The 23711-nt window shown below is 40.0% G+C and overlaps 1 protein-coding gene across 1 annotated transcript in view; it reads left to right on the plus strand.

Moving 5' to 3' along the window:
- The first annotated feature begins 6648 nt into the window (after positions 1 to 6648).
- The window catches only part of LOC145394003 (uncharacterized), a 64142-nt gene continuing 47079 nt past the window's right edge, over positions 6649 to 23711 (plus strand). Inside the window, exons 1-5 of the mRNA XM_080267974.1 lie at positions 6649 to 6909; positions 10224 to 10325; positions 14049 to 14163; positions 20880 to 21047; positions 21781 to 21855. Of these exons, the coding sequence (XP_080124100.1) occupies positions 10260 to 10325; positions 14049 to 14163; positions 20880 to 21047; positions 21781 to 21855 (424 nt within the window). The 5' untranslated portion in view covers positions 6649 to 6909; positions 10224 to 10259. The remainder of the gene's footprint in view (positions 6910 to 10223; positions 10326 to 14048; positions 14164 to 20879; positions 21048 to 21780; positions 21856 to 23711) is intronic.

Consider the following 23711-nt stretch of genomic DNA (forward strand, 5'->3'; position numbering starts at 1 on the left):
TAAATTAAAACGTCATAAACTGGATATGAGTCATAAAACAATTCAGCAAGTGTACATGTCACTCCAAAAATTAAATGTCTGCAACTGTTCATGCGAGTCCAAAGTAAAATGTCTAGAACTGTAAATACGAATAAATTGCCCACAACTGTATACATGAGTCCTTATTCTCGTAAGGGGTGGCCACAAACAAATCCCCTCCATGTCGCTCTGTCCCCCGCCATTTCACATTGCTTGATCCCAACTCGCATACCTCTCTCTCATAAATACCTCTCCACTCCATCCCTCCATCGCATCCTTGGCCTCCCCCTCCCTCTACCCCCTTCCAGTTCACTCACATACACACTCTTGTTTAGTCTCTCGCTCTCCATTCTCTCCACATGTATAAATGAATCCCAAAAAAAAAAAAAAAAATGCCTAGAACTCAAAATATGAGTCCAAAATAAAATGTCCGCAACTTCATATGAGTCCAAAATAAACTGCGGAAGTGACTCAATGCCAGTGTATGGTGTGTACAGTTGATCCATTTATTCATGGCTTCGGTCAGTGTACACTCCGACAATGGACTTTCTGTACACAAAAGCAAGTTCTCTCTCTCTCTCTCTCTCTCTCTCTCTCTCTCTCTCTCTCTCTCTCTCTCTCGCTAACACACACACACACACACACACACACACACACACACACACACACACACACACACACACACACTGGCTGACTGACTGACTGACTGACTGACTGACTGACTGACCTCTGAAAACCACACGGGAGCTCTTGTTGGAAAATCAGCTCTCAGAAACACCAAATTGCACGAGACAGACAGACAGGGAGACAGATATACGGAAGCGCTTGTTACTCCTTCCAGTTCAATGACACATTTTCTTTGACCCCTTCTAACCCCAGATTATAGTTTATTCACCTTGGAGCAAACTTCGAAAACCCAAGAGGTTAACAATGGCAGTTTCTAGCTCTGCTGGTTCGATGAGAGTTTCCAAAGGTTGATATAATCGTCTGGTAAAAGGGAGAATAAAAAATAAACATGATACTAAGTGCCTGCTTCCGCTTCCTGACTAGAGCACTGGGTTGTATGTTCCTTTTACATTCAGTGCAGAGTACGATTTTCTGTGTGCTTTGTCTGTATTGCCATGCGTCAGAGCTGAACTTGTATAATATAATGTACACCATTCACGCTTCACAGCTATACATCTAAGTTCAGGTACTACATTTTCCTAACACTGCGGGTGATCCACATTTCCCTGCTATCCGTATGACTTGTACTATCATATTTTTTCTTCATTGTACAGTATCCATGCTTCACTACCGTCCATCAGATCTGAATTAGTGTAATTTTCTTGATCTGCAAATCAACTACGCTTGCACTATCGTACGCCGAGGTGACTCCATCTTTTATTATTCACTGCACATCATCCACGTTTCACTGTTGTTCGTCAGAGTTAAGATGGTGTATTTTTCTTATACTTCATATTATCCACGGCTCGCTACTCTACCTCAAGGCTGAATAGTGCCGCATATTTTCACAGTACACCAAGTAAATCGCACTTAATTGCTGTACGTCAGAGTTAAGGTAACGGTAGTAGATATTTCTTCACACACACACACACACACACACACACACACATTTTTTACTCCTGTCGTTGCCCCTGCCACTCTTCTTCTATTGCCGCTTCCTTTCACACACACACACACACACACACACAGAATTTTCTTTCCGCACATCCCTGCCTAAACCCATCCAGCCTGAGGACGCTTTTTGTTTTATTTTTGTTCCCACCAGACCATTTTGTTCAACCGAGGATGGACTGTTGGCGAAGGAGTTAATGTAGGCTATAATGAACCCCCACGGTACAAAAAGTCTTCCCGAAAATGAATATAATAGTCTGGTGATGGCAAGACTAATACAAAAACTGTTTTCACTGGGTGAATGGGTTGATATTGGTATACTATCGTTTTCATCATTTCTCACAGCACAGTTCGTTTCTCTGCCTGTTTCAAATCCTATCTTTTCTCCATCCTACATTCACTCTTCAGGTAAAATGCAAGTTAAAAAAAAAAGTTACATTGCTTCGACACAGAAGTGTTGATATGGTATTGAGAGCTTATAAACAATTCAAAAAGGCCCTCTCACTTGTATATGGAATAGCAATTTTCATATTTTATCCTAAGGCTGTTTAAAACTAAGAGTTACTGATCTGCAGATTTGGAATTTTAATTTCATAAAGTAAAATTACAGAGGATGTCCAGTAGTTTCAGTTGCATCGCTAGAAAAACAACACTAAGATAATGTATTCACCAAAGCCAATACTAGACAACTCAGATCACCACCAAAATTTTATCAACTCTTTCTTGGCCCATGACCCACATATTCACAAAATGTCATTGAAATCCATCAGTAACTTTGTGGAGAGTCAAAAAATAAACAAGTCCTGAACCATGACTTGAACTAATATTATCATCAAAATATAATAATCTCTTATTCGTGTCATGACCCACATATCCACAAAATTTCATCGAAATCCATCAAGAACTTTTTTATCTATCTTGTGGACAAACAAGCAAACAAACTGAGGTGCATACATAACCTCCTCCAGCATCCGTTGCCGGAGGTAATAAAACATATGCATCGTACAGTAAAGGTAAAAGTAAAGGTGGGGGGCAGACGCCATGACGCTCATATCCACAGTGTTCAGCTCCGTAACTTAGACCTTTGATCTTGTGACTGGATTTTCACTCAGTTTCCTGGGACACAAGGTCATTGTATCATATATATATATATATATATATATATATATATATATATATATATATATATATATATATATATATATATATATATACTGTATGTAAAATGTATATTTATTTATCTATTTACATTTTTATTTATATATACATATATACAGTACATAGATAAGTAGATAGAGAGATTGATAGATAGATTCAGAATATGACCTTAAATAGAATACAGTGGGAGTAACCCAGAATTCGTCGTTCCGGTACTTGAGAAGGTGACTTTTGACGCTTTGCAGCACTGCAATAAAAAAAGAATAGGGGAGTAGGCTTTGGCGCCTGGGAGCTCGCTAACAGGGCCGGCACTTCACCTTAACAGAGTGCTGGGGGACGATAGGCCATTGAACCCGACATACATATCACCTCACCTCACCTCACGTCACATTTACCTCCCTCCTCTTCATCGGTACATCACCTTGCCTCACCTTACTTCGCTCCTATCTTGCTATAGTTCACCTGGCCTCATTCTTACTTCACCTCACCTTACCTTAATGTTACCTCATTCTTACCTCACCTCAGTTTACCTCAGTACTACCTCACCCAACCTCACCATCTCATTCTCCTACCTCTTATTTACCTTACATCACCTCTCCTCACTTACTGTTACTAATCTTTACCTCATTCCTCATTGTTACTAGTGTTCTTCTTTCTTCGCCTCATATCGCTTCTCCGTTCACCACACTTTGGCCTCTTTTTGCTTTATAACGCCTAACATCACCTCACTTCACATTTGCTGCGTCTTATATCACATCACCCTCACCCCACCTTCGTTTTTAATGATTTTGCTCGACTCTCACCTCACCTTCATTTTAAATAATTTTGCTCGAAACATGCCTCTTCTTACCTACCTCATACGCCCTACCTCACCCTATTACTTTACCTTCCATATCTCACCCCTCACCTTCCCGACCTTACCTTACCTGTCTCACTGTACCTACCTTACTTTCCCTAATCTACACCTCACCTACCTACCTACCTACCTACCTAGCCTAATCTCAATCTGCCCTTCAGTTCTTGATCTTCCAGCACTTCATTTCTCACCTCATCTACTCTTCTCACTTCTTAAGAACCTCATCTCTACCCACCGTATCCCACTCTTACCTCTCATGTTATAAAGCCTCATCTCCTCTCACTTTCGTATTTCAGTTCACCCTCACATCACCTGATCCATCCACACCTTATCCAACCCACCCAGTCTCATTCTAATTTATCATTTCATATCATTCTCGTTTTTCACTTCATCCCGCATACCCTCACACTACCTCACATCACCCTGCCTCTCCTCACCCCCCTCCCCTCCAGTCCTATGTCCTCTCTCTTATAATACTTTTTTTTCCTTCCCTTCAACTTCATCTACGTCACTACCTCCCTTTACCTCACCTCGCCTCATTGCAACACACCTCACGTCACTTCACATCACCCTACTTCGCTCTCGTTTTACTTCTCGTCACGTCATCCCGTTTCACCTCATCTTGCCCATTCCTCACTTCACATCACACTTTGCTTCACCTCACCTCACTTGTGCTCTTCCTTTACCTCTCCTCATGTTACCTCACCTCACCACACCACAGCTCATTTCTACCCAACTAAGTAAGGTCATGGCTCCTTTCTGCTCTGACATTCCTCGACTTAACCAAACCAAACCAAACCAACTAAAAAAAAACTAAATCACGTTCGTTTTTTGTTCACCCCACCTACCTCATCTCATCGCAGTCCACCTTACCTTACCCCAACTCATCTCACCTCACCTCACTTCACTCCTACCCATGTATGAGGTCGCCAGGTCATCATCCCTCCCTGACCTGCCCTAACCTAACCTGACCTAACAATGGGGGTGTCAAGTGGCTCCCGACTGTGGCTCTCTTACGGAGCAACGTGAGACCGGGAGAGGGAATGTGAGGATGGTTATTGGAGAGAGAGAGAGAGAGAGAGAGAGAGAGAGAGAGAGAGGGGGGGGGCATGCATGTGGTCGTTCTCACACTTTTGTACATTGTCTTTCCGTGTTTCTGGATCCTGTTTCATTTCGTCTTTAAGTGGAATAAAGTTAATGAGGATGAGAGGGATGGAGATGATGATGGCGATTATGATAATGATGATGAAATAAGGTAGAACTTCATGGTGGTGGTGGTGATAACATGAGGCAGTTGGTAATCCGCTAGACAGCAGACAGTAAGGTATAGAAGGTTATGATGATGGTAAAACAGTATTCATTCTTTACCAGTCTCTCCTCAGTCAGATAAAGGCCGGTTAAGGAATTTCCCTAACACCTCTTCCTAAGCGATTTGTTTTGCTTATTACACTTTACCATCCTCTTCTGTGTTACTTAATTCCAATATCGCCATACTCTGCATAAATAACGTACAAAACGATATTAGCCAGTGGTATGCCAAAATAAATCGGTAAGGAAGAAGTGTTAGGGAGCTTCCTTAACTACCGAGAATACGTACCAAAGTCGTGTGGCGTTAGAATAATTCCAAAGCATATCCTCAGGCTGAAGAGGCCAGTGGAGACTTTCTGGTACCTTCAGCCTAACGGGTCTCTCCTGAGCAGAATAAAATTGTCTGGCAATAACCCTGAAATAAATACAAAGGAGCAAATACTTCCTAAGGTACAGACAGACAAAAATGTCTGCCCAGGGTCTCACAGATACATAAATGAAAAATCGAAACTGTCTGAAACACGCACTAATAATAGGGTTTTGGTTGTATTTTGCCATTTGTAAATTTTCTTCGCACTGAACTGGAAGACACTATCTATTTCTCGGACTGTACAACAGTGCCTTGAACACAGTTTCAGTAACGATATTGAATGGGCTTAGTCCTTGATAGTTCCCCACGAAAATTAATGATTACGGTATTTCTTGATTAATAATAGGTATGTTAATTAAACGACAGAGAATCCTCCAAGATGCGAATTGTTGTGACAGGGAATCGTCCATGTTTGGACGGGGAATTGATTGGATGGGGAATTGTCCATGTTTTGACGGCGAAATGTTTTGAGGGGGAAGTGTCCGTATTCTGAAGGCGATTTGTTTTGAAGGGGAGGGGGATTTGTCCTGGAATCATGGGGACCCTTGGTTGCGGCATCGCGTTGTGCGGTAAAAGTCTGACTTCATTCGTAAATTAAGGCAGGTCTCCCGTATTTAACAGAAGGCCCTAATCAATTTGCATTGGAAGGGCATAGAGAGCCGAAGTGATCATGTCACGTTACCATGGCAACTGTCTGCTGGTTTTAAATACCCAATATTGCGGCGTTTACATTATATATTTTTTTCCTCTGGGAGGAAGGAAATCTGTATGTAGGTGCAAAACCGTATTTATGTATCAACCTTCACCAACCCTAATGGTGTGATACTAAGTAAAAGTAAAGCCAGTCTCAAAGAAAGTCTACAAAACTAAGGTGTCTGGATTGTTTCAGGTTTGGCTGCAAACTTTTTCTCAATATATGCCATTTCATTATGGTAATATTTAAATTATCTTTGCAGACAAAAGTAAAGTTTCTTTATGCAGAGGTTTCATTTTATCAAATATTTTGTTTTTTCTTAATTTGAAATCATACTTGAAAGGGTCTGTAAAATTGTTTGTGCGTTCCACAGTAAAGAACAGCATAGTGTCAATGGAATGAAAATGACAAAAAGAATTCGAGGGTGCAGAAAGCATACTCCCATAGAGCCTTAAATTTTCTTTTTCATGTGATTTTGTGTGATTTATTTTAATTCTGATATCTGTTTTTGTTGGACATCACTCATTTTTTTAGTTATCCCCCTTCCTCTCCATTGATAATGGGAGGCTGGTGAGAAACTGGGGTTTGTGAGGGGGAAACACAAACACAAGTGATTATGATAGAAATGGGTATAGAAATCCAATTAATCACACTTAAAATGAGCAGGAAAACCTGAGGTTCAATAACTGGGGGGTTTGCCACCCTGGACCATACATTATATTAACCATCCAGACTTCCACTACACCTAAGCATGAGAACTGCCTATCCAGTCTAGACCTAAGTGTTTATTTACCATTTACTTTGAATAAAGTTCAGTGTCTTCATTAGAAGAGTTGTTGCTAGCTGTGGTGGGAAACAGTTGCGGCCATTGCATATGGTTACCTTGAGGTGGGTATAGCTGTCGTGCTTGAATGAAGAAGTAGCCTAGTGTAGCAACTCCATGCATTGGTGAGCCTGGATGAAGAGGTGGGTCTTTTGACCCACTCCTTCAGATCACACCACAAATGTTGGATATTCTAATTTTCATGAGCAGCAGACTTTTTTGTATGGTTTATCTTGAAGTGTTTATAACCAAGTGTCTCTAATCACCAGTCAGCACCCCAGGAATCACTGATAATTATTTTGCTTGTACTAGCATACCGTATGAGTGGAAACTAAGTTCTTTTGTCTTTAGTGCCCCTCCCTGTAAAACAAGTAACTCGAAGTCAAATGGCCACCCCTTACGGGGTTATGGCATCTGGCAATAGATAGATAGATAAATAGATATTTCTTCTCCCCCACCAGTCTGTAAAGTGGGAAAAAAAGACATTTTTGGGACGGGTGTTCAGTACCACCAAAAACCCAATTCTGTGATGTCTTCCGGTGCCATAATTCCTGTGCACAATGATAGCCTTACCATTGCCATAACTAAAATCTCAACATTTCTTCATGCAAATACCTGTAATTGAAAACTATCCATATTTTCATTAGTAGCTTACATTCTCCTCCAGTTTATCTTGTTCATGTACTTCTCAGGTGATAATCCATACTGGATTACTTTTCCCACATCTCCTCTCTCATAGCCTACTGTAATTCCAATTGGTTGTTCATTATCATCTGTGTTACAGTACATAACATTTATTTACATTGCCCCATCTTCTGTTGTTGACTTCAGTGAGCCTGTTTAAGTTCTTCTGTAATCCTCTACAGCTGGAATCATTCAGTGTAATACAGAGAATGAAAGTAAAACTAGTTTAAGTGGCTGGGGAGTGGCTGAGAGAAGGAGGTAGATGAGAAGGGAGGAAGAAATAGTATAATGGAAATAGTGGAAGCAATGAAGAAAGACAAAATGGGGTAAACCCCAGGAGTTGACGGAGTGTGTGGTGAAATGCTGAAGCATGGGGGACATAGTAGTAGAATGGATTTGGAAGATGTGCATGGGTGAGGACAGCAGAATGTGCTGGGGCAGGGAACAGTTTAAGGATTTGAATCTCATTAAAGCAGACTTTACTTATCTACCAGATGACCTGCCGACATGTCGTAAAAATACCACCACTAATACCAATACACCAGTCCTGTATGGGACAGCCCTAGCATGTATTCAATATGGACGGTGGATGTTAGCGCCGAAGTGGTGACATGTAGAGGTGTATGGAATGTAGGAGGACTACTTGGCCTTGGGAGCAGGCTGTGAAGCCTATGCCCAAAGTTGGATTAAAAAAAAAAAAAAAAAAGGCCTGGGAGGAAGGTAAGAGTCCAGGAGGATTGGCAGTCAGGTGTAATTATTCCCCTGAACAAGGAAAAGGGGAAAAGGAAGTGTGTGGTAATCATAGGGGCATATGTCTTCTTAGTGTAATAGGCAAGGAATGTGAAAAATATTAAAAATATAACTATGGACTAAATGTTGTTGAATGTTATGAAGAGTATATATAAGGATGCTAGGGTTACAGTTCATGTGGATGGTGAACTAAGTGAATTTTTCTTTCTGAATGTTGGATTGAAACAGGGATGTGTCATGTCTCCATGAGTTATAAATGAGATAGAGATACAAGGTAGGCCAGTGGATGTTGAGTGGCCCAGTGAGAAAGGGCACCATTTTGAAACATCCTGTTCTCCTGTTTACAGATGATACTTCATTGTTAAGTGAAGACAGAGGGGAACTGCAAGGCTTGGAGGATGAGTTTGAGAGAGAATGTAAGAACAGAATTTAAAAGTGAATGTAGGGAAGAGTAAAGTTGTGATATTCGAGAGAAATGAAATCACTGAATGCACAGAGAGGCTGGATAATGAGGAAATGGAAAATGTGAGTGCATTTAAGTTCTGTACTTGGGTAATATGATGAGTAAGAATGGAAGTTTGGAGGATGAAATGCTTGAAAGGGTACAGCAGAGAAGAAATTTTGCTGCTTCATTGAAAGCAGTGATATAAAATAGGGAAGTGAACATGGAAGTAAAAAAATTGCAGCATCACAGTATTATAATTCCCACCCTAACATAGGGAAGTGAAGCATGAACCTTGTTGGAAGGACTCAAGTCAAGAGTGAGGGCAGTGAAACTGAGTTATTTGAGAGGAGCATATGGAGTTACGTCAGAGACAGACCAACAAATGAGGGAAGCGTTGTGGTGTGAATGTGGATGTGGTGGAAAGCATTAGGAGAAAAACGTTGAGGTGGCTTGGCCATGTGGAGAGGATGAAGAATGAGAGACTGACTAGGAGAGTGTGAGTGAGGTGGAAGGGGGGGGGGAGAGGGTGAGACTGAGGATGAGATGAAGTGATGGAGTGGAGAGGTATTTGAGGGAGGGGGGATGTAAGTTAGGGGGAGGACAGCAAAATGGCTTGGGACTGGGCAACATGGAAACAGTTTGTTTGTGGCTGCCTCTTACAGGAGTAAGGCATCTGGTTATAGATAAATAGATTTTGGAATCACCTGCAAACAAATTCATGTAGGCATTTACCCCCTCAGGCATGTCATGTGTGTATGTGTTTATATCAAGGCTGTATTGGGGGGTAAGAGTGCTTGGTTTAACCAGGATGGGTAGAGTTTGGGATAGTTACTGTGGTAGAAGCTTCTGATATTGGTAGGTGGTTCACTGTGTTTTACTGTATATTATGTGCATAAACAAATGTCAATGGAAATCATGTCCAGTTGTGAGTTGCGCTTTGCAAATAACATATTTTCTTTGCATAATTTTGAAGTTGTGTTTACATGTATTCTCAGTTGCTATCTTACTGCAAATATTTAAAGGACACTTTTTTTGCAAAACTCTGAAGTTGTTTTTACATTCATTCATTACAGTAGTCCTACTGCAATTATTTATAGGACACATCCTGGTTCCCCACTTGCCATATTTTTATATCTATATTAGCGACCTTCTCAATCACTACCATATTCTTCCATACAGTACACCTTACTAATAGCTCATTAAAATTTGTTTCAGAACTGTTCCTTAACTGGTCATTTGAACTTATCATTGTACTACAGAATACTCATTACTTTCTTCCATGCCATTATAATGGTACACCTCCACTCATCCAGGCATTGTGACATAATTTACTTATACAGTTCAGTATACTCTATTAACTGTGGTACACTTCATCTTTCTGCCTCTCACTAATCTTATCAGATACAGTAAGCCATTGTCATCACACGAAGGTACCCTTTATCAGTGACAGTGTATATCATTTTACCTGCAGCATCTTCATCAGTTCCTGTCACTTTACAGTTGAGAAAGTAACTGTATGCTGAGTGGAGAGGCAGCATGGAAATTAACCCACGAGGCCTCCAGGACTTTGGAAAAGAGCATGCAAATTACACCTTCAGAGATGTAAGTATTTTTTGTCCTGGATGGCCACAGTGTGCTGCTTTATGTTGCAGTCTCTTTTTAGCTCTATTTTACTACAGCGCAGTACTGAACACAGTGTAGTACATTAGAGTACAATATACTGTATGGATAACAAACTGTTTTTAAGCTGTTTCATATGATTAACCTCTTGCAATAAGACATTTTGGGTAATACCTGATGATACCATTGAATTCTGAACCATGCTTTCGCTGAAAAGGATGACAGTTGGGTGTGGAAGGTGGGAAGTGTGAACTTCAGGGGTAGAGTTGTGAGAGGCAGACCAAAAAAGACCTGGGACGAGGTCATAGAGTGTGACCTCAGGGATATGGGACTGAGTAAGGAGGCTGCCAGAGATTGAACAGCATGGAGAGTCATTGTTAGGTGTCCAAGGTCGACACATGCAAGCAGGTTGGAGCCTTTATAAATGAAACAAGATGTAATGAATGTCAGTAACCCCTTCATCCTAGCTAACACAAGATGATTTTATGCTGTTCAGTAGAGACCCTTAGACTGAAAGGAATAAGCATCAGTAAGAAGAAAAGATATGAAACTTGAATGGTTAAAGATTAGTGCAGTATTGACATTATTATTATTATTTTTTTTTTTATACAGAAGATGAACTAAGGAAGGGGAAAAAAAATAATCCATACACCAGATTACAGTTTCATCCATTCATAAAAAGAAGGGGAGATGAAAACAGAAGGTGTGATATCTGATGTTCATGAAGTGTGGTGCAGACAGTTGGAGGCAGAGGCTTATGAGAGTATGCTGGCCTACTGGCTGTGTTTATTAAAACACTGAAAAGGTTCAGCAAAGGGAGATGATCAGGAAGAGGTCATGAGGGCTGGTGAAACAGGATCTCGAGCTCTCCCTGTCACCAGCTTGCCATCCACCTTGGGGGTACTGTCCTGTTCAGCTGATGCTACTGAGTTTGTGTTACCAGTGCTGTAAATATTCAGTATAGTAGTACTAGCAAAAAATTCGCCATGTTGTGATTTAGTTCTTGATTTACATGGTATCTTATTGAGTGTCTCAACTTTTTTTATCTCAGCATTCCCTATGCATTCTCTCACATTATTAATTCTTTTGTCTTGCCCTCTTTTCCCTGCTCCATTCGTATTCACCTTCAGCTTTTATAATCTCTCTTGTTCTTTCTTGTCTGCCTCATATGATACTTGTCCTTCATGCTACTCTTTTTTAGTACAGAGCCTGTGTTTTCAAAAATATTGCAGCACATGATTGATATGTAATAAGTAATGCTCAGTGGTAGTGGAAGATGGATAGTAATGGAAGATGTCATCATATTAAAAAATATTGAAATGAAGTTGTGAGATGGACATGTAATGCTGCAGTGAGAGATTGAACACAGTGTGCAGTTGAGAAAGGCTTGTGCACTGAGTGTGATAGAGACAGCTTTACCTTGCACTTATGGATTCAGGTCTCCATGAGTTGATTGGAGGTTATTCATTCACATAATGGGTCTGCATGAGATACTTTATTTTAGACAGTAATGCAGTGGAGAGAAATTTCACTTTTTTGCCTCCCACTTATACCAGTAATTAATTTTGTATTGTAACTGTTGTCTTTTTTTTTTTTTTTTAATTGAGTTTGTTTTGTTTTTTATTTAACCATTTATTCAAGTTCATTTTCTGCTGGCTTTTGGTAGGAGAGGTTTGCTACCCTAATATTGTTTATATCAACAGTTGCATTAGGATCTCTCCTCTCCTTTATCATTCAGGATACCGTAAAAATATGTAAAGCATTATGACTTGCCTTACCATTGAAATATTCTGTCTCAGACATATACTGTACTTGGTCTTCTGGCTTCTTAAGCACTTTTACATCCCCATAAAAATATATATTCATCCTCATTGGATGTAGGTAGAGTACAGTATATACATTCATTATTTTTTATTTATCTCGTCCAGGTAAGAAATTAAAACTGCTACCTGCTCAATTATGCTGACAATTTTTGTGGTATGATCCGGTAGGATGATTGTGATTTAAGAAGTGAAACAATTTTACTTTGTTAGTGTAGCACAGTGTGCAGCTATCATTACCAATATGAGTGCCTCACTCAGGTGTTCTTAGTACCTGTGATACCCCACTTCTCATCTTTCAGTTGTAAAACTTCCATTTTATTGGAACAGCTGTATTACTGTTCTTGATTGGTTTTTCAAACAAATGTTTGATAGTTTTATGCAGCTGTGAATGAGTCATAATAACCATTGAGTGTTAATACAGTACTTTCACCACTGATGTTTCTATGAGTGGGACAGTTGTAGCACAGTACTGTATAGCATTATGTTCCAGCAGATGCCAAATTATTTTCTTGTTCTGAAAGTGAGTATAGATGGTTTAGCATTAAAATAAACATGATAGCATTATGGCTGGTCAGTACATTGTGCATTCCATGGTTCATTTTTCAAAGACAGGGTGATTTTACCTAATGATTCCTAACATTCCTTGCTGTGGATCAGTTCAGACCACCATTCAGATCACTTACTTGATCATTGCATAGAACTGGGTCATTTGCTCACTGGAAAAGATTTCATGATCCCTCTTTAGCAGTTTATTTCCCATAGTAGTTTGTCTTCCTTCTTGCACCCTATGTACTTTTTTATTTGGATGATGGATGGATGGATGGGTATTATGTATCCATCCATCCATCCATCATCCGGTCCTGTTACCCCAAGAGAAGCATATGAGCCCAGGGTTAAGCAAGTTGGTCCTAACATTTAAGATGAGAATGACCAGCCTGACCCATCTCTTTTCTCATTACATGAGCAATAAACCCCAACCACCCCATAGATATAAACCTACACAGGTTCAATCCGATTGGAGCACCTTAATTACCCACTAAACTACCAGGGGCCATAATTTGGTTATATGGTTGCTGCCCAGCATAGTAAATGGTTTCCTGGTGTACAGGCTAAATCATTTTAAAATGGTGGATGAAGAAGTGATGTGTGTGTGTGTGTGTGTGTGTGTGTGTGTGTGTGTAATCATAAGGCAGTCCTTATATCTTCTGTATGTTTTCACTTTGCTGTTCAGTATCTTTGGCCATGATTATCAGTACACCTCATAATAACCTGATGTGCACACCTACATATCAGTCTTGGTAGTCCAATTATAAAATACCAGTACAGTACTGTACTTGAGTTGGAGGCAACTGTGCCTCATCTAGTGATTTGAATCCTGTTGGTAACTGGGTGTTTTTATCATGAAAAGTGCCACTAGGGGCATACGTCATCAGTCTCCTACCCCCAAATATTCTGGGCTATGTTAGTCTTACTGTAGGACTTGATGCCTAAAGAGGATAGTATGAGGTTGGCTGACTTTATTACTATTGTTGTTGTTGTTGTTGTTGTTGTTGTTGTTATTATTATTATTATTATTATTATTATTATTATTATTATTATTATACAGTATTATTATTATTATTAATACAGTACTGTGATGGAAAAAATTTAAGACTGCCAATCTACCTTTAACCTTTTGGACACAAAAGGGTCTGGAGATTGGAAGAGCCTCCGGCTAATCAACTTAAGCACAGACAGTTTAAACTGAACAAGATCACCCCACATTCCTGACAGTATTTTCTATGACGGTACATTGAAACCTCCAGCAGTCTCTTTTCTTTGAATTTTGGCACATTGTCACATGGCCTCAAACTCCAGACTACCACTGCAAGTTTTATTTCAGAACTGGGACTGGCTGTTCCATGTCAATGACCCATGGGAAGTGTTCAAGGCCCAACCCACTTACTTCCTCTCAGAATGCAGCTTCGTCTTCATTGGCCTTATCACCCTCATTCATGGTTAGTATCTTTCATATTGTCCTTTTTACACTTTGCACAACAGTATGTTGCATCTTTCTGTCATACTTTGTCTTTTGAATGGATTGCTTTATTTTTTTTTTCTTCCCCCCCTTCCCCCCCCACATCCATTTCAGCAGGGTTAGCATCATGGTGTTGGATAAGACAGAAGACATTCCTGTTCACTCTGCTCTACTCTTCACTTGCCAGACTTAGACTTTCACATGTTTGCCTGATTGGATACATTGGACTGTGACAGTTTCATTGCACACTTGTAGTGATTTAGTTCATTGGCATTAAACTCCCAAAAGCAGTACTAAAATACATCAATTTCTTTGGTTATGTTCTTTACATTCCTTCCTTCTCCAAGGATATTCATGCCTTTTATTTAGAAAGCACCGTACCTAGAATGTCATGTCCACGTAGGCATGTGGTGCCATTTGTTGGATGTAGAACTGATGGGCCTCGTGGTATAGACTCTAGTCTGTGCTTAGAGTTGGGTAAAGATAAATAAAAGAAAAAGAAAAAAAATAATAAAGTGAAAGACTTGCCCAGACACCTGATTTTATATAACACCAAGCAATCAAAGTGTTGCAGTACAATACAGGTAACTCGCACGGAACACAATCTCACGGAACGCGCTCGCAATTATACACGGTAAGGGCTGGGATACATATAAGACAACGTAAGATTAAAGAACCATTATGAAAACTACAAATTAACGCAGGAGAGGCCTTTGAAAGATCAAATCCTCGAACGTCACCGCAGCGCACGGTTTGTTTTGATTATGTGACGATCTAGGCGGGAAATTATTCAGTGAGTGAGACATTCCCGAGTACAGTAGCACAGTATTTGTAAGTTAAATATTTACAGTACTGTACTGTTCTGGTAAGTTTATGTGCAACGTAAAGTACTATTAAATAACGTTAAAGCAAGAAATAAAGTCTTATAACCAGTTTACTTGATAGGCGTCAGAATATTGCCTTTCTTATTTGTTCGTTTTTTCCACAGTACTGTACAGTATTTGTAAGTTAAATATTTACTGTTCTCGTATGTACTGTACTTGTAAGCACTTAAATCAAATTAAATAATTAAATAAAGCCTTGCAACCAGTTAACCTGAATTATATGATTACCCATGATCGGCGTCGGAATATTGCCTTTTTTGTTTGTTCGTTAAACTCTTACTGTACTGCTTTTCTGCAGTACTGTATTTGTAAGTTAAATATTTACTGTTCTGGTATGTACTTGTAAGCAATTAAAGCATTAAATAAAGCCTTGTAACCAGTTAACCTGATTTACATGATTACCCATGATCGGCGTCGGAATATTGCCTTTTTTGTTTGTTTGTTAAAGACTTATAATAAGAGAAAAATACATTTTTGTCTTGCTATCTTTACCTATTTGCTCAGGTTTGCTGTAATGGTTTGGATCATTTGATGCAATGCAACGTGTAGAAAACTGTGAAAACTTTCGGGAAGTGAACGAAAATCTGGGACATGAGACTGACCTTGACATCACCCTCTCATGTATCATCTGTCAGTTCGCCATCTGCTATCGTGATGAGTGGATGTACGATTTTTTCGCTCGTGGCCAAGCCTAACCACACATAGTTACACCCATTATCTCGACCCAGACAGAATATACAATCTTTTTCCTCCCTTGCAAAACACAAACAACCACCCTGTTTACGAGACAGCAATATATATTGCGAAAATAACAAGGTAAAATGATAAAGATGAACATAAAATGATAGAGAAAGATGAACATGTTATGACGGAAGAAGTACGTTTTCCCCGTCTGTAAACGTATTTATTTCTGCTTTGTATCTGTATTCGTAATAATTAGACTTAATGTTAGTTCTGAAACTGCATTACAATTCTATTTTTAGCCATTCTCGTGGTGTGGGAGCTGGAAGTTGTGACACAACTTCCTTATTGCTAATCGGACTGACCCTCCACTTTATTCTCCCGTGGCAGAGTCTAGCCTTGGAGGACGTGCAGTTTTCTCATTTAGGACTGAAAATTCAACTCTTTCGCTCCCTTTTCCAAGCATGGGCACAACGATAACGTAAAAAATAACTCGAATCTACCATAAACGTATATAAAAAAGGTGAAAATGTATTCATAACATTTTTTTTTTCCAGCCATTCCTAACAGATTATGTACTGAAATCATTCGATATCACAGTACTGCATTTGTAAGTTAAATATGTACTGTTCTGGTAAGTTAAAGCAATGGTACCAGTTAACCTGATTTATATGATTAACTATGATCGGCGTCGGAATGTTTCCTTATGTTTACATACAGTATTTGTGTGTTGAAGTTTTGCTGTGGAGTACTGTATTTCTGAGTTATAACATTACATAAACCTTCTAACCACTTAAAGTGCTTTCTAGTGATTACCAGTGACAGATAACAGCAAAACAACACATTTGGGGGGTCTAGGGAGCAAAATACGGAGTAGTTTAAATATACGCGATTTCGCACCTAACACGGCACGGTAGGAACGAAACCCACGTGTTCCGTACGAGTTACCTGTACTAGTGATGTAGTCTTACCTTACAGTAAAAGAAGCTGAGCAGAGCATGTTTAACCACCTGCCTGTATCTAGTTATCAGTATCTGTCTATCTGTCTCTATATCTATCTGCATCTACTGTATTTATCTTTCTGTGTTATCAAATGCTTCATTCTGTGGGAAGGTTTTCTACAGGAAGTCTCCAGATGGTGTATGTTTCTCCAGTCTCATACACTGACAGATCACCTTCCTTCGTGTACTCACCAATTACATCCCTCATTATTCTTGTTGTGCCTCTCCTTTCTCTTCTAGCTTAACTCCCCAGCTTACACTGTCTCACTCTTTATTTACCTCATAACTGAATGCTGAGATTTCTCTTGTTTCTTCTTCTATCAAAATTTTATGCCATCTTGTCCACAAGTCCATTCCATTGTCCTATTCAGGAAATTATAGTGTATGGTTATTAGCTTAACTACTCAACTCATAGTATCTCACTCTCCATTTACCCAGCGTAGTTGAACCACTTCATTGTATTTTATGTCTCCATGCCACATCGGTTTCAAAGCCATGTTTTCCACAAAGCCATCTGCATGTTCTTTCCAACAAATTTAGTAGTGTGTGTTTAACATGTCAATCATAGACACTTTTCAGCATAACTAGGAGGGTGAATATCCTTCCTCAAGAAGTAGGTTAGATTATTTGGTGATAGTGTTATCTTGTTGTGTCTACCTTACAACTTTAATGTGTGGGGTGGATGGGACATCTGATAAGCCTTCACGTTATCTGAATCATCAGGGACAAGTGTTGACCTTGACTCTGTACTTTCATCTTGTTACTCTGTCCTTATATGATAGAGTAGGTCTGTGTCTTAGATATTCATTTCTGTTATATATCTTATATAAGTACATAGGTTTTAGATTTTTTTTTTTTTTAGCAGGTGCTAATGTGACATGGAAAGTTCAGTACTTTAAAATATGTCAGTTAGCAGTGGTAAACCTTTATGATGTGAAATTTCAACAGTTGTAAATATGTAAGTGGTTTTGCCTTGCAAAAATGAGATAGATGAAGGAAATATACATCCATTATGTAGTTAGCATGGCAGGCTGTCTCCATATTAAGGAATATTTGTATACAGCATGTGTTAGAAAAGTAATGCTGTATGGTAGTGAGACCTGGGCAGTAAAGGAAGAGGATTTTTGTAGGCTCAAACATATAGAAATGACATTGATTAGATGGATGTGTAGTGCCTCCTTGAATGTGAGGCCTGGGGGGACTAGGATTATGATTAAAGAGTTGGGAGGAAGGATGGGACTAGAGTATTGGTGTTGTGATGAGAAGTGATAGATTGAGATGGTTTGGGCATTTTGAGAGAATGGAGAATGACAGCTGGGTGTGGAAGGTGAGAAGTGTGAATGTCAGGGGTGGGGTTGTGAGAGACAGAAAGAAAAAGATCTGAGACTAGGTCACACAGTGCGACGTCAGAGATAAGGGACTAAATAGGGAGGCTGCCAGAGATAGAACAGCATGGAGAGTTGCTATTAGATGGCCAAGGCCGACACATGCAAGCATGTTGGAGCCTTTATAAATTATCCAATATGATACAATATATAGTGTTTGATAGAATCATGGGGGCATTGTTTTATTGCATTAATTAAATGGTGACTATTTGTGTTCTGACTTCAGGACATAATGCCATGGTTGTGTAATGCATTATGATGTCACATTCCCTTCTCGTTTGTTTTGCATGCTCCCCTCCAATGACCAGTCTTATTTACCTGAATCCATTTATCCAAACCCTTTCAGAAATTCAGTGTGTGTGTGTATGTGTGCTTCACCTCACTTACACCTGTTAATTTTGTACTTAGTTCTGTACACAGTCATACTATTTCCCATTTCAGTATACTCAAATGTGTGAACATCTTCCATAACTTTCCATGTACAGTAAACTCTCAGTTATGCATTGTTGCAATATCCAGCCCAGTGCAGTATCAGGTGCTTGTGGCCTGGCAGTAGCAATATCCAGCTCCAAAATGGGACATAATCAGCGGTTCTGTGCAATATCTGGTGTCAAGGTGTATTACCCAGCTTGTCAATGATAGCCAGCCAGTGCTATATTACTGTATTGCTTTATTTTATTATTACTTTATTGCATTTTATGCTTAAGTTTAATCTTTTACTCATGGGAAAAGTTTTTAAGATAGAGGGTTGAGACAGATAATAATGCAGTACCTAGCTGAGCTCCGAATATTTTTTTTTTTTTTTTTTTTTTTTTTTTTTTGTTACTCAACTCTGGGCATAGGCTTCTCAGCTTGCTCCCAAGGTCCAGCAGTCCTCCTACATATCGTACACCATGCAATATCCGGCATAGAGCTCGGCTGAATTACGCCGGATTATTGAGAGTTTAGTGTATGTCTCACCACCATAAACATTACATTTCTTATACAAGAAGTTTGTAACTTCCTTTGTCTGCAGAGAACAAAATCTTCCATTGTAGGTGTTTTTTTTTTTTTTTTTTTTTTTTTTAATGTGGCAGTTAGCTTCCGCACCATCCCTTCCACTTACTGTCACCCAAGTAGCAACATTCACCAACACACTTGAGCCACAACCCTTTTGGCAATCTCCTGTTGCCTTATTATTGGCTGGCACATGGTCACACTTTAACGTATGGCATAGTTGTTGGTTAATCTTTTAGTTTACCTATCTTATGTGCCTGCCATCTTTATCTTTCTTTGGCCAAGCTTCGTGGTCCTCAGATTCTCTTTCTCATTCCCTCATCCACTTTCTCATTCTCTCAGTTTGTATGCAACAAGCACCTTCTTTTCCAGTTTTTATTGTCAGAGGTTTATAAAATTATTGTTGAGATGACATTGTGGCTGTGTAACATAATGAAATCATTTTACTCATTAGAGCCACATCCCTGTCCCTCCTATCTGCAGCCCTCAAATGTTGTCCATCCCAACTGATACATTTCAGTCATTGTAGTCAGATCCCTCTCTCTCATATCAGTACTCCTCACCTTTCTCAAGTCGTATCCCTCTTTGACTAGATTTCATGGATCTCTCTTCTTTCCTCATTCACTCTGCTCGTTCCCTTCACGTCTGTCCACGGAGCACCTTCCTTTCCAGCTTTTACTGTGGGAGATTGATAGGAGCACCAAGGTGATGATGCTCTTCTGCCTTCCCAAAATAGATATATTCCTCTCATAGATGCATCCTTCTCTAAATTCCCCTTGTCATAGCAGCATCTGTCTCTAAATTCCTTTCATCACAGCTACATCCTTCTCTTCTAATTTACCTTATAGCCCCATCAAGTTTTATCCATCATTAGCCATGTTTCATGGTTGTCTATCCTTTCATTATTCCCCTTGTTCTCTCCCCTCATTTCCTCACATCACATCCATATGCTTCTCTTCTTATTTGCACTGCCCACCTTTGTCTTATTTTTATGCTTCATTGCTCACATTTCATAGTAGTTGATACTTCCATTACTTCTCATGTTCTCTCTTGTCTTCTCTGTCATAGCCAGATCTGTCTGTTATTGTTTTGCACACCTCACTTTTGCCAAATTTTATCCCTAATTAACCATATTTAATTTTAAATCCTTTTATTACCCCTTTTGTTAAGGTGGTAGGTGGGGCACTCAGAATCCACTCACTTGATGTAATGCTGTTCTCGGGTATCTACCCTTTCCTCTCCTCCATCCTTCTTTCCTTCCATCCTCTTCTATCTTTCTTTCCTTCATTCTTTCCTCCTCCTTCTGCCTGCGGGTGAGTTTACACTCGCTCTTCTGTCTTTCTTTCCTTCATTCTTTCTTCTTCCTTCTTCCTGTGGGTGACTGTACACTGGGTGACAAGCCAAATGGTTTCCTGTACACCAGAAAAACATTAACAACTCTGGGTGGTAACCATATAACCAAGTTTTGGTGCCTGGTGGTCTAGTGGGCAATTACGTTGCTCAAGTCGGATTGAGCCAGTGAAAGTTTATATCCAAGGGATGGTTGAGGTTTATTGCTCACGTAATGCCACTCAGGGATGAGTGAGGCTGGTCACTATCATCTTCAGTGTCAGGACCAACTTGCCTAGCCTTGAGCTCCTATGCTTCTCGTGGGGCAATGTAGGATTGGATGATGGATGGATGGATGGAGACTCCCATTGTTAACCCTCATTCCTTCCAAATATATCTAACCAGTACCTTCTTTTCCAGCATTTGTTGTGGGAGGTAGATGGAAGTACCATTGGCTGGGCTGCTACCTTCATGGCTGGACCACTGAGATGATGTCCTTCTTCCTTCCTGACATAGACAACTACTGGCACTCACAGACCACAGTCATGATGCTTGGCCGTCGCCTTCCTTTCCACATACCTCTTATTTGTGAGTACAGTAATAACAAGAGTACATTTGTTTTACTTATATGTTAGTCTTATTACAAGGTTCCATTTGTTCTACCCATCATCAGTGAATCTTATTACAAGGGTGCATTTGTTCTACTCTTATCTTCAAGCACTTTTATAAGGGTGTCCTGTTCTCCTGTTTATATGGTGTGCAAGGGAATTACATGATGAATGCACTTGTTTAACCCCATATTTTTGAGTTTTGTTAATAAGGTGAATGTATTCTATCCTTTATCTGTGAAAATTATAACAAGGGCACATTTGTTGTGTGGCAGCAAAGATTAAATAAGATTCCTTATCTACTGGCATCTTTCATCGTACTGTTGCTCCTGCTGTTGTGGCCTTAGGGTCATCAGGAGATGAAACTGGTGTATTGCAGACTGAAGTACACTTTTCCAGCAGTCAGCCATCCTTTTTTCATAGACTAGGGAGGGAGTTGAGGGACACTTGCTAAAACTTAAGCTCATTAATAACATATGGTCACACACCTGTTCTCTCCTGCAGCCTGTGATGTCATATTTACCTCATGAGTGCTGTGACCACTCAGCCACACCAGCTCTATCATAACTTTGTTTTTACCTGCTTCATTCAGATGGTACCCTAAAGACCTGCTTCATTCAGATGGTACCCTAAAGCAGAAGCAGCCTTTTTCACATACACTCTCTCAGCTGTTAACTATATTTTCATCAGCACTTTTTGCTTTTCCCAACCAGACCCAACCTTCATGTACATGGCAGGTTATGCTGTTGCACATGCTCGCCTTCCATGCCGCATTGAGCCACTTGCAGGTAAGATCACAGCACAAGTCATCCTTTTTCTGCTTTTAACTGCTTCAGTTGGACAGCGTATTTTTCTTTCTGTTTGTCTCCCACCTCACTGCTTTATTTAGCTTTGAGAGTAGGTGGAGGTTTTCCTGTACCCTTAATTACAAGAGGATTCCCAGGATTAAAATAAGATAAGATAGTGTGATTGTAACAAGAGTAAAATATTAGTGACATTCAGCCTGAAGATGGCATTACAAACACACTGAACTCTCTCACTATATCAGACCTCATTAAACCAAATGCCAACTATATCGACCACCTTTACCTTACCGAACAACTTCATTATATTAACCAAGGATTGATATACTGTACTGAAGGAACATGGCGGAAACACTGAATGAAAGGTAACTGCAGAGTAAATTTTGTTGCTTTTTCAGTTGATGTTTTTACTTATTGAAAATACACAGTCCAGCATTGTTATACGATTGCTTTGTGATCATTCACCTATATGATCCTTGAGAAGCTGTACCCCTTCCACATTTAACAGTCATGAATCATTGCTTATATGATCTGAGTAATTCCCCCCCTCCCCAGCAGACTTCCATGCATTCTTGAGGTGACATGCAAGCCACCAGTCATTCATTTAAACCAAGGAAGCTGCCAATTGTTTATGTGCGCAGTACCCAGTTTTGAGTCAGCTACGCATGGTCGCTTCTTCCTGCCACCCCCTTGAAGTCCCCGTGCCACTTGCCCACCCTTTCACGTGTCACTGCAATGTATAGACAGGTATACCCCGGTTTAACGATATAATTGGTTAGGTAAAACCCCATCGTTAGGCGGTGTAATGTATATCGGGGGTACTTTAACACGTAAAGTAATGGGAAGCGTTTATCAGCCTTGGGTTTCCCCCCAAACCAAGTCCGAAACCTACCCAATTGATCCCAAAAACAAGTTTAAAGCCAATCTAAATGGCCTAATTGCTGTAAAGGAAGCTAACCTAAGCCTAACACCTGTAAATAACACACTGAAACCAAAAGTAAAATATGAAAATCATCAAATATACAGTGCTCGTCAGAAGTATCGAACGCCCTGCATCCCTCCTACGAAACAAACCTTTCAACATTGAAAAAACATATAAATAATGCATTTTATTTACCTTTAGTGCTTCGTAGGGTATCCTTTACGCTTCTTCACGGATCTGAGACGCCTTGGAAGTGAAAGAGCGAGGTTCCTGAGGTGCTGGAGGGGTATTTTGTCCCAGGAGTCACGAATGGCAGCTTTCAGCTTAGGCAGAGAGCTCACGTCCTTCCCTTGGAGATTCTTCTTGACGAGGTACCAGAGGTTTTCTATTGGGTTGAGGTCTGGGCTATTGCCTGGCCAGTCTTTCACGAATGATACCTTGCAGTCACGAACCCAATTGGTGACCGATTTGGCCTTATGAGCAGGTGCACCATCCAGCTGAAACACTCGTGAACCTGTGAGCTTGAAGGACTCTGGTAAATGATCACAAAGAAGCTCCAGATAAACGTCCTGATTCACTTTGCAGTTCTTGGGAAGCACAACAAGCTTCCCCAAACCTTTACCAGGAAAACAACCCCATACCATGAGTGAATCAGGGTGTTTAACTATGCTTTCCGCGTAACGTGGGTCAAGCGGGTCACTACCTTTGCACCGGTACACCCATGCTCCTCGATTACAGGTAACACTAAACGTTGCCTCATCAGACCACAACACTGACAACCATTGCTCCTCACCCCAGTTAAGGTATTTGTTAGCAAAGGCAAAGCCTACGAAGTCACTGGTAACATGTAAGAAGAGGCTTTCTCACAGGCTTGTGACTTGTGTAACCAAGTTCATGGACTCTTTGAGACACTGTGCGC

Source organism: Coenobita brevimanus, chromosome 26 (genome assembly GCF_032717465.1).
Source record: "Coenobita brevimanus isolate Jiangsu-jjx chromosome 26, ASM3271746v2, whole genome shotgun sequence".
Classification (NCBI taxonomy): Eukaryota; Metazoa; Arthropoda; class Malacostraca; order Decapoda; family Coenobitidae; genus Coenobita; species Coenobita brevimanus.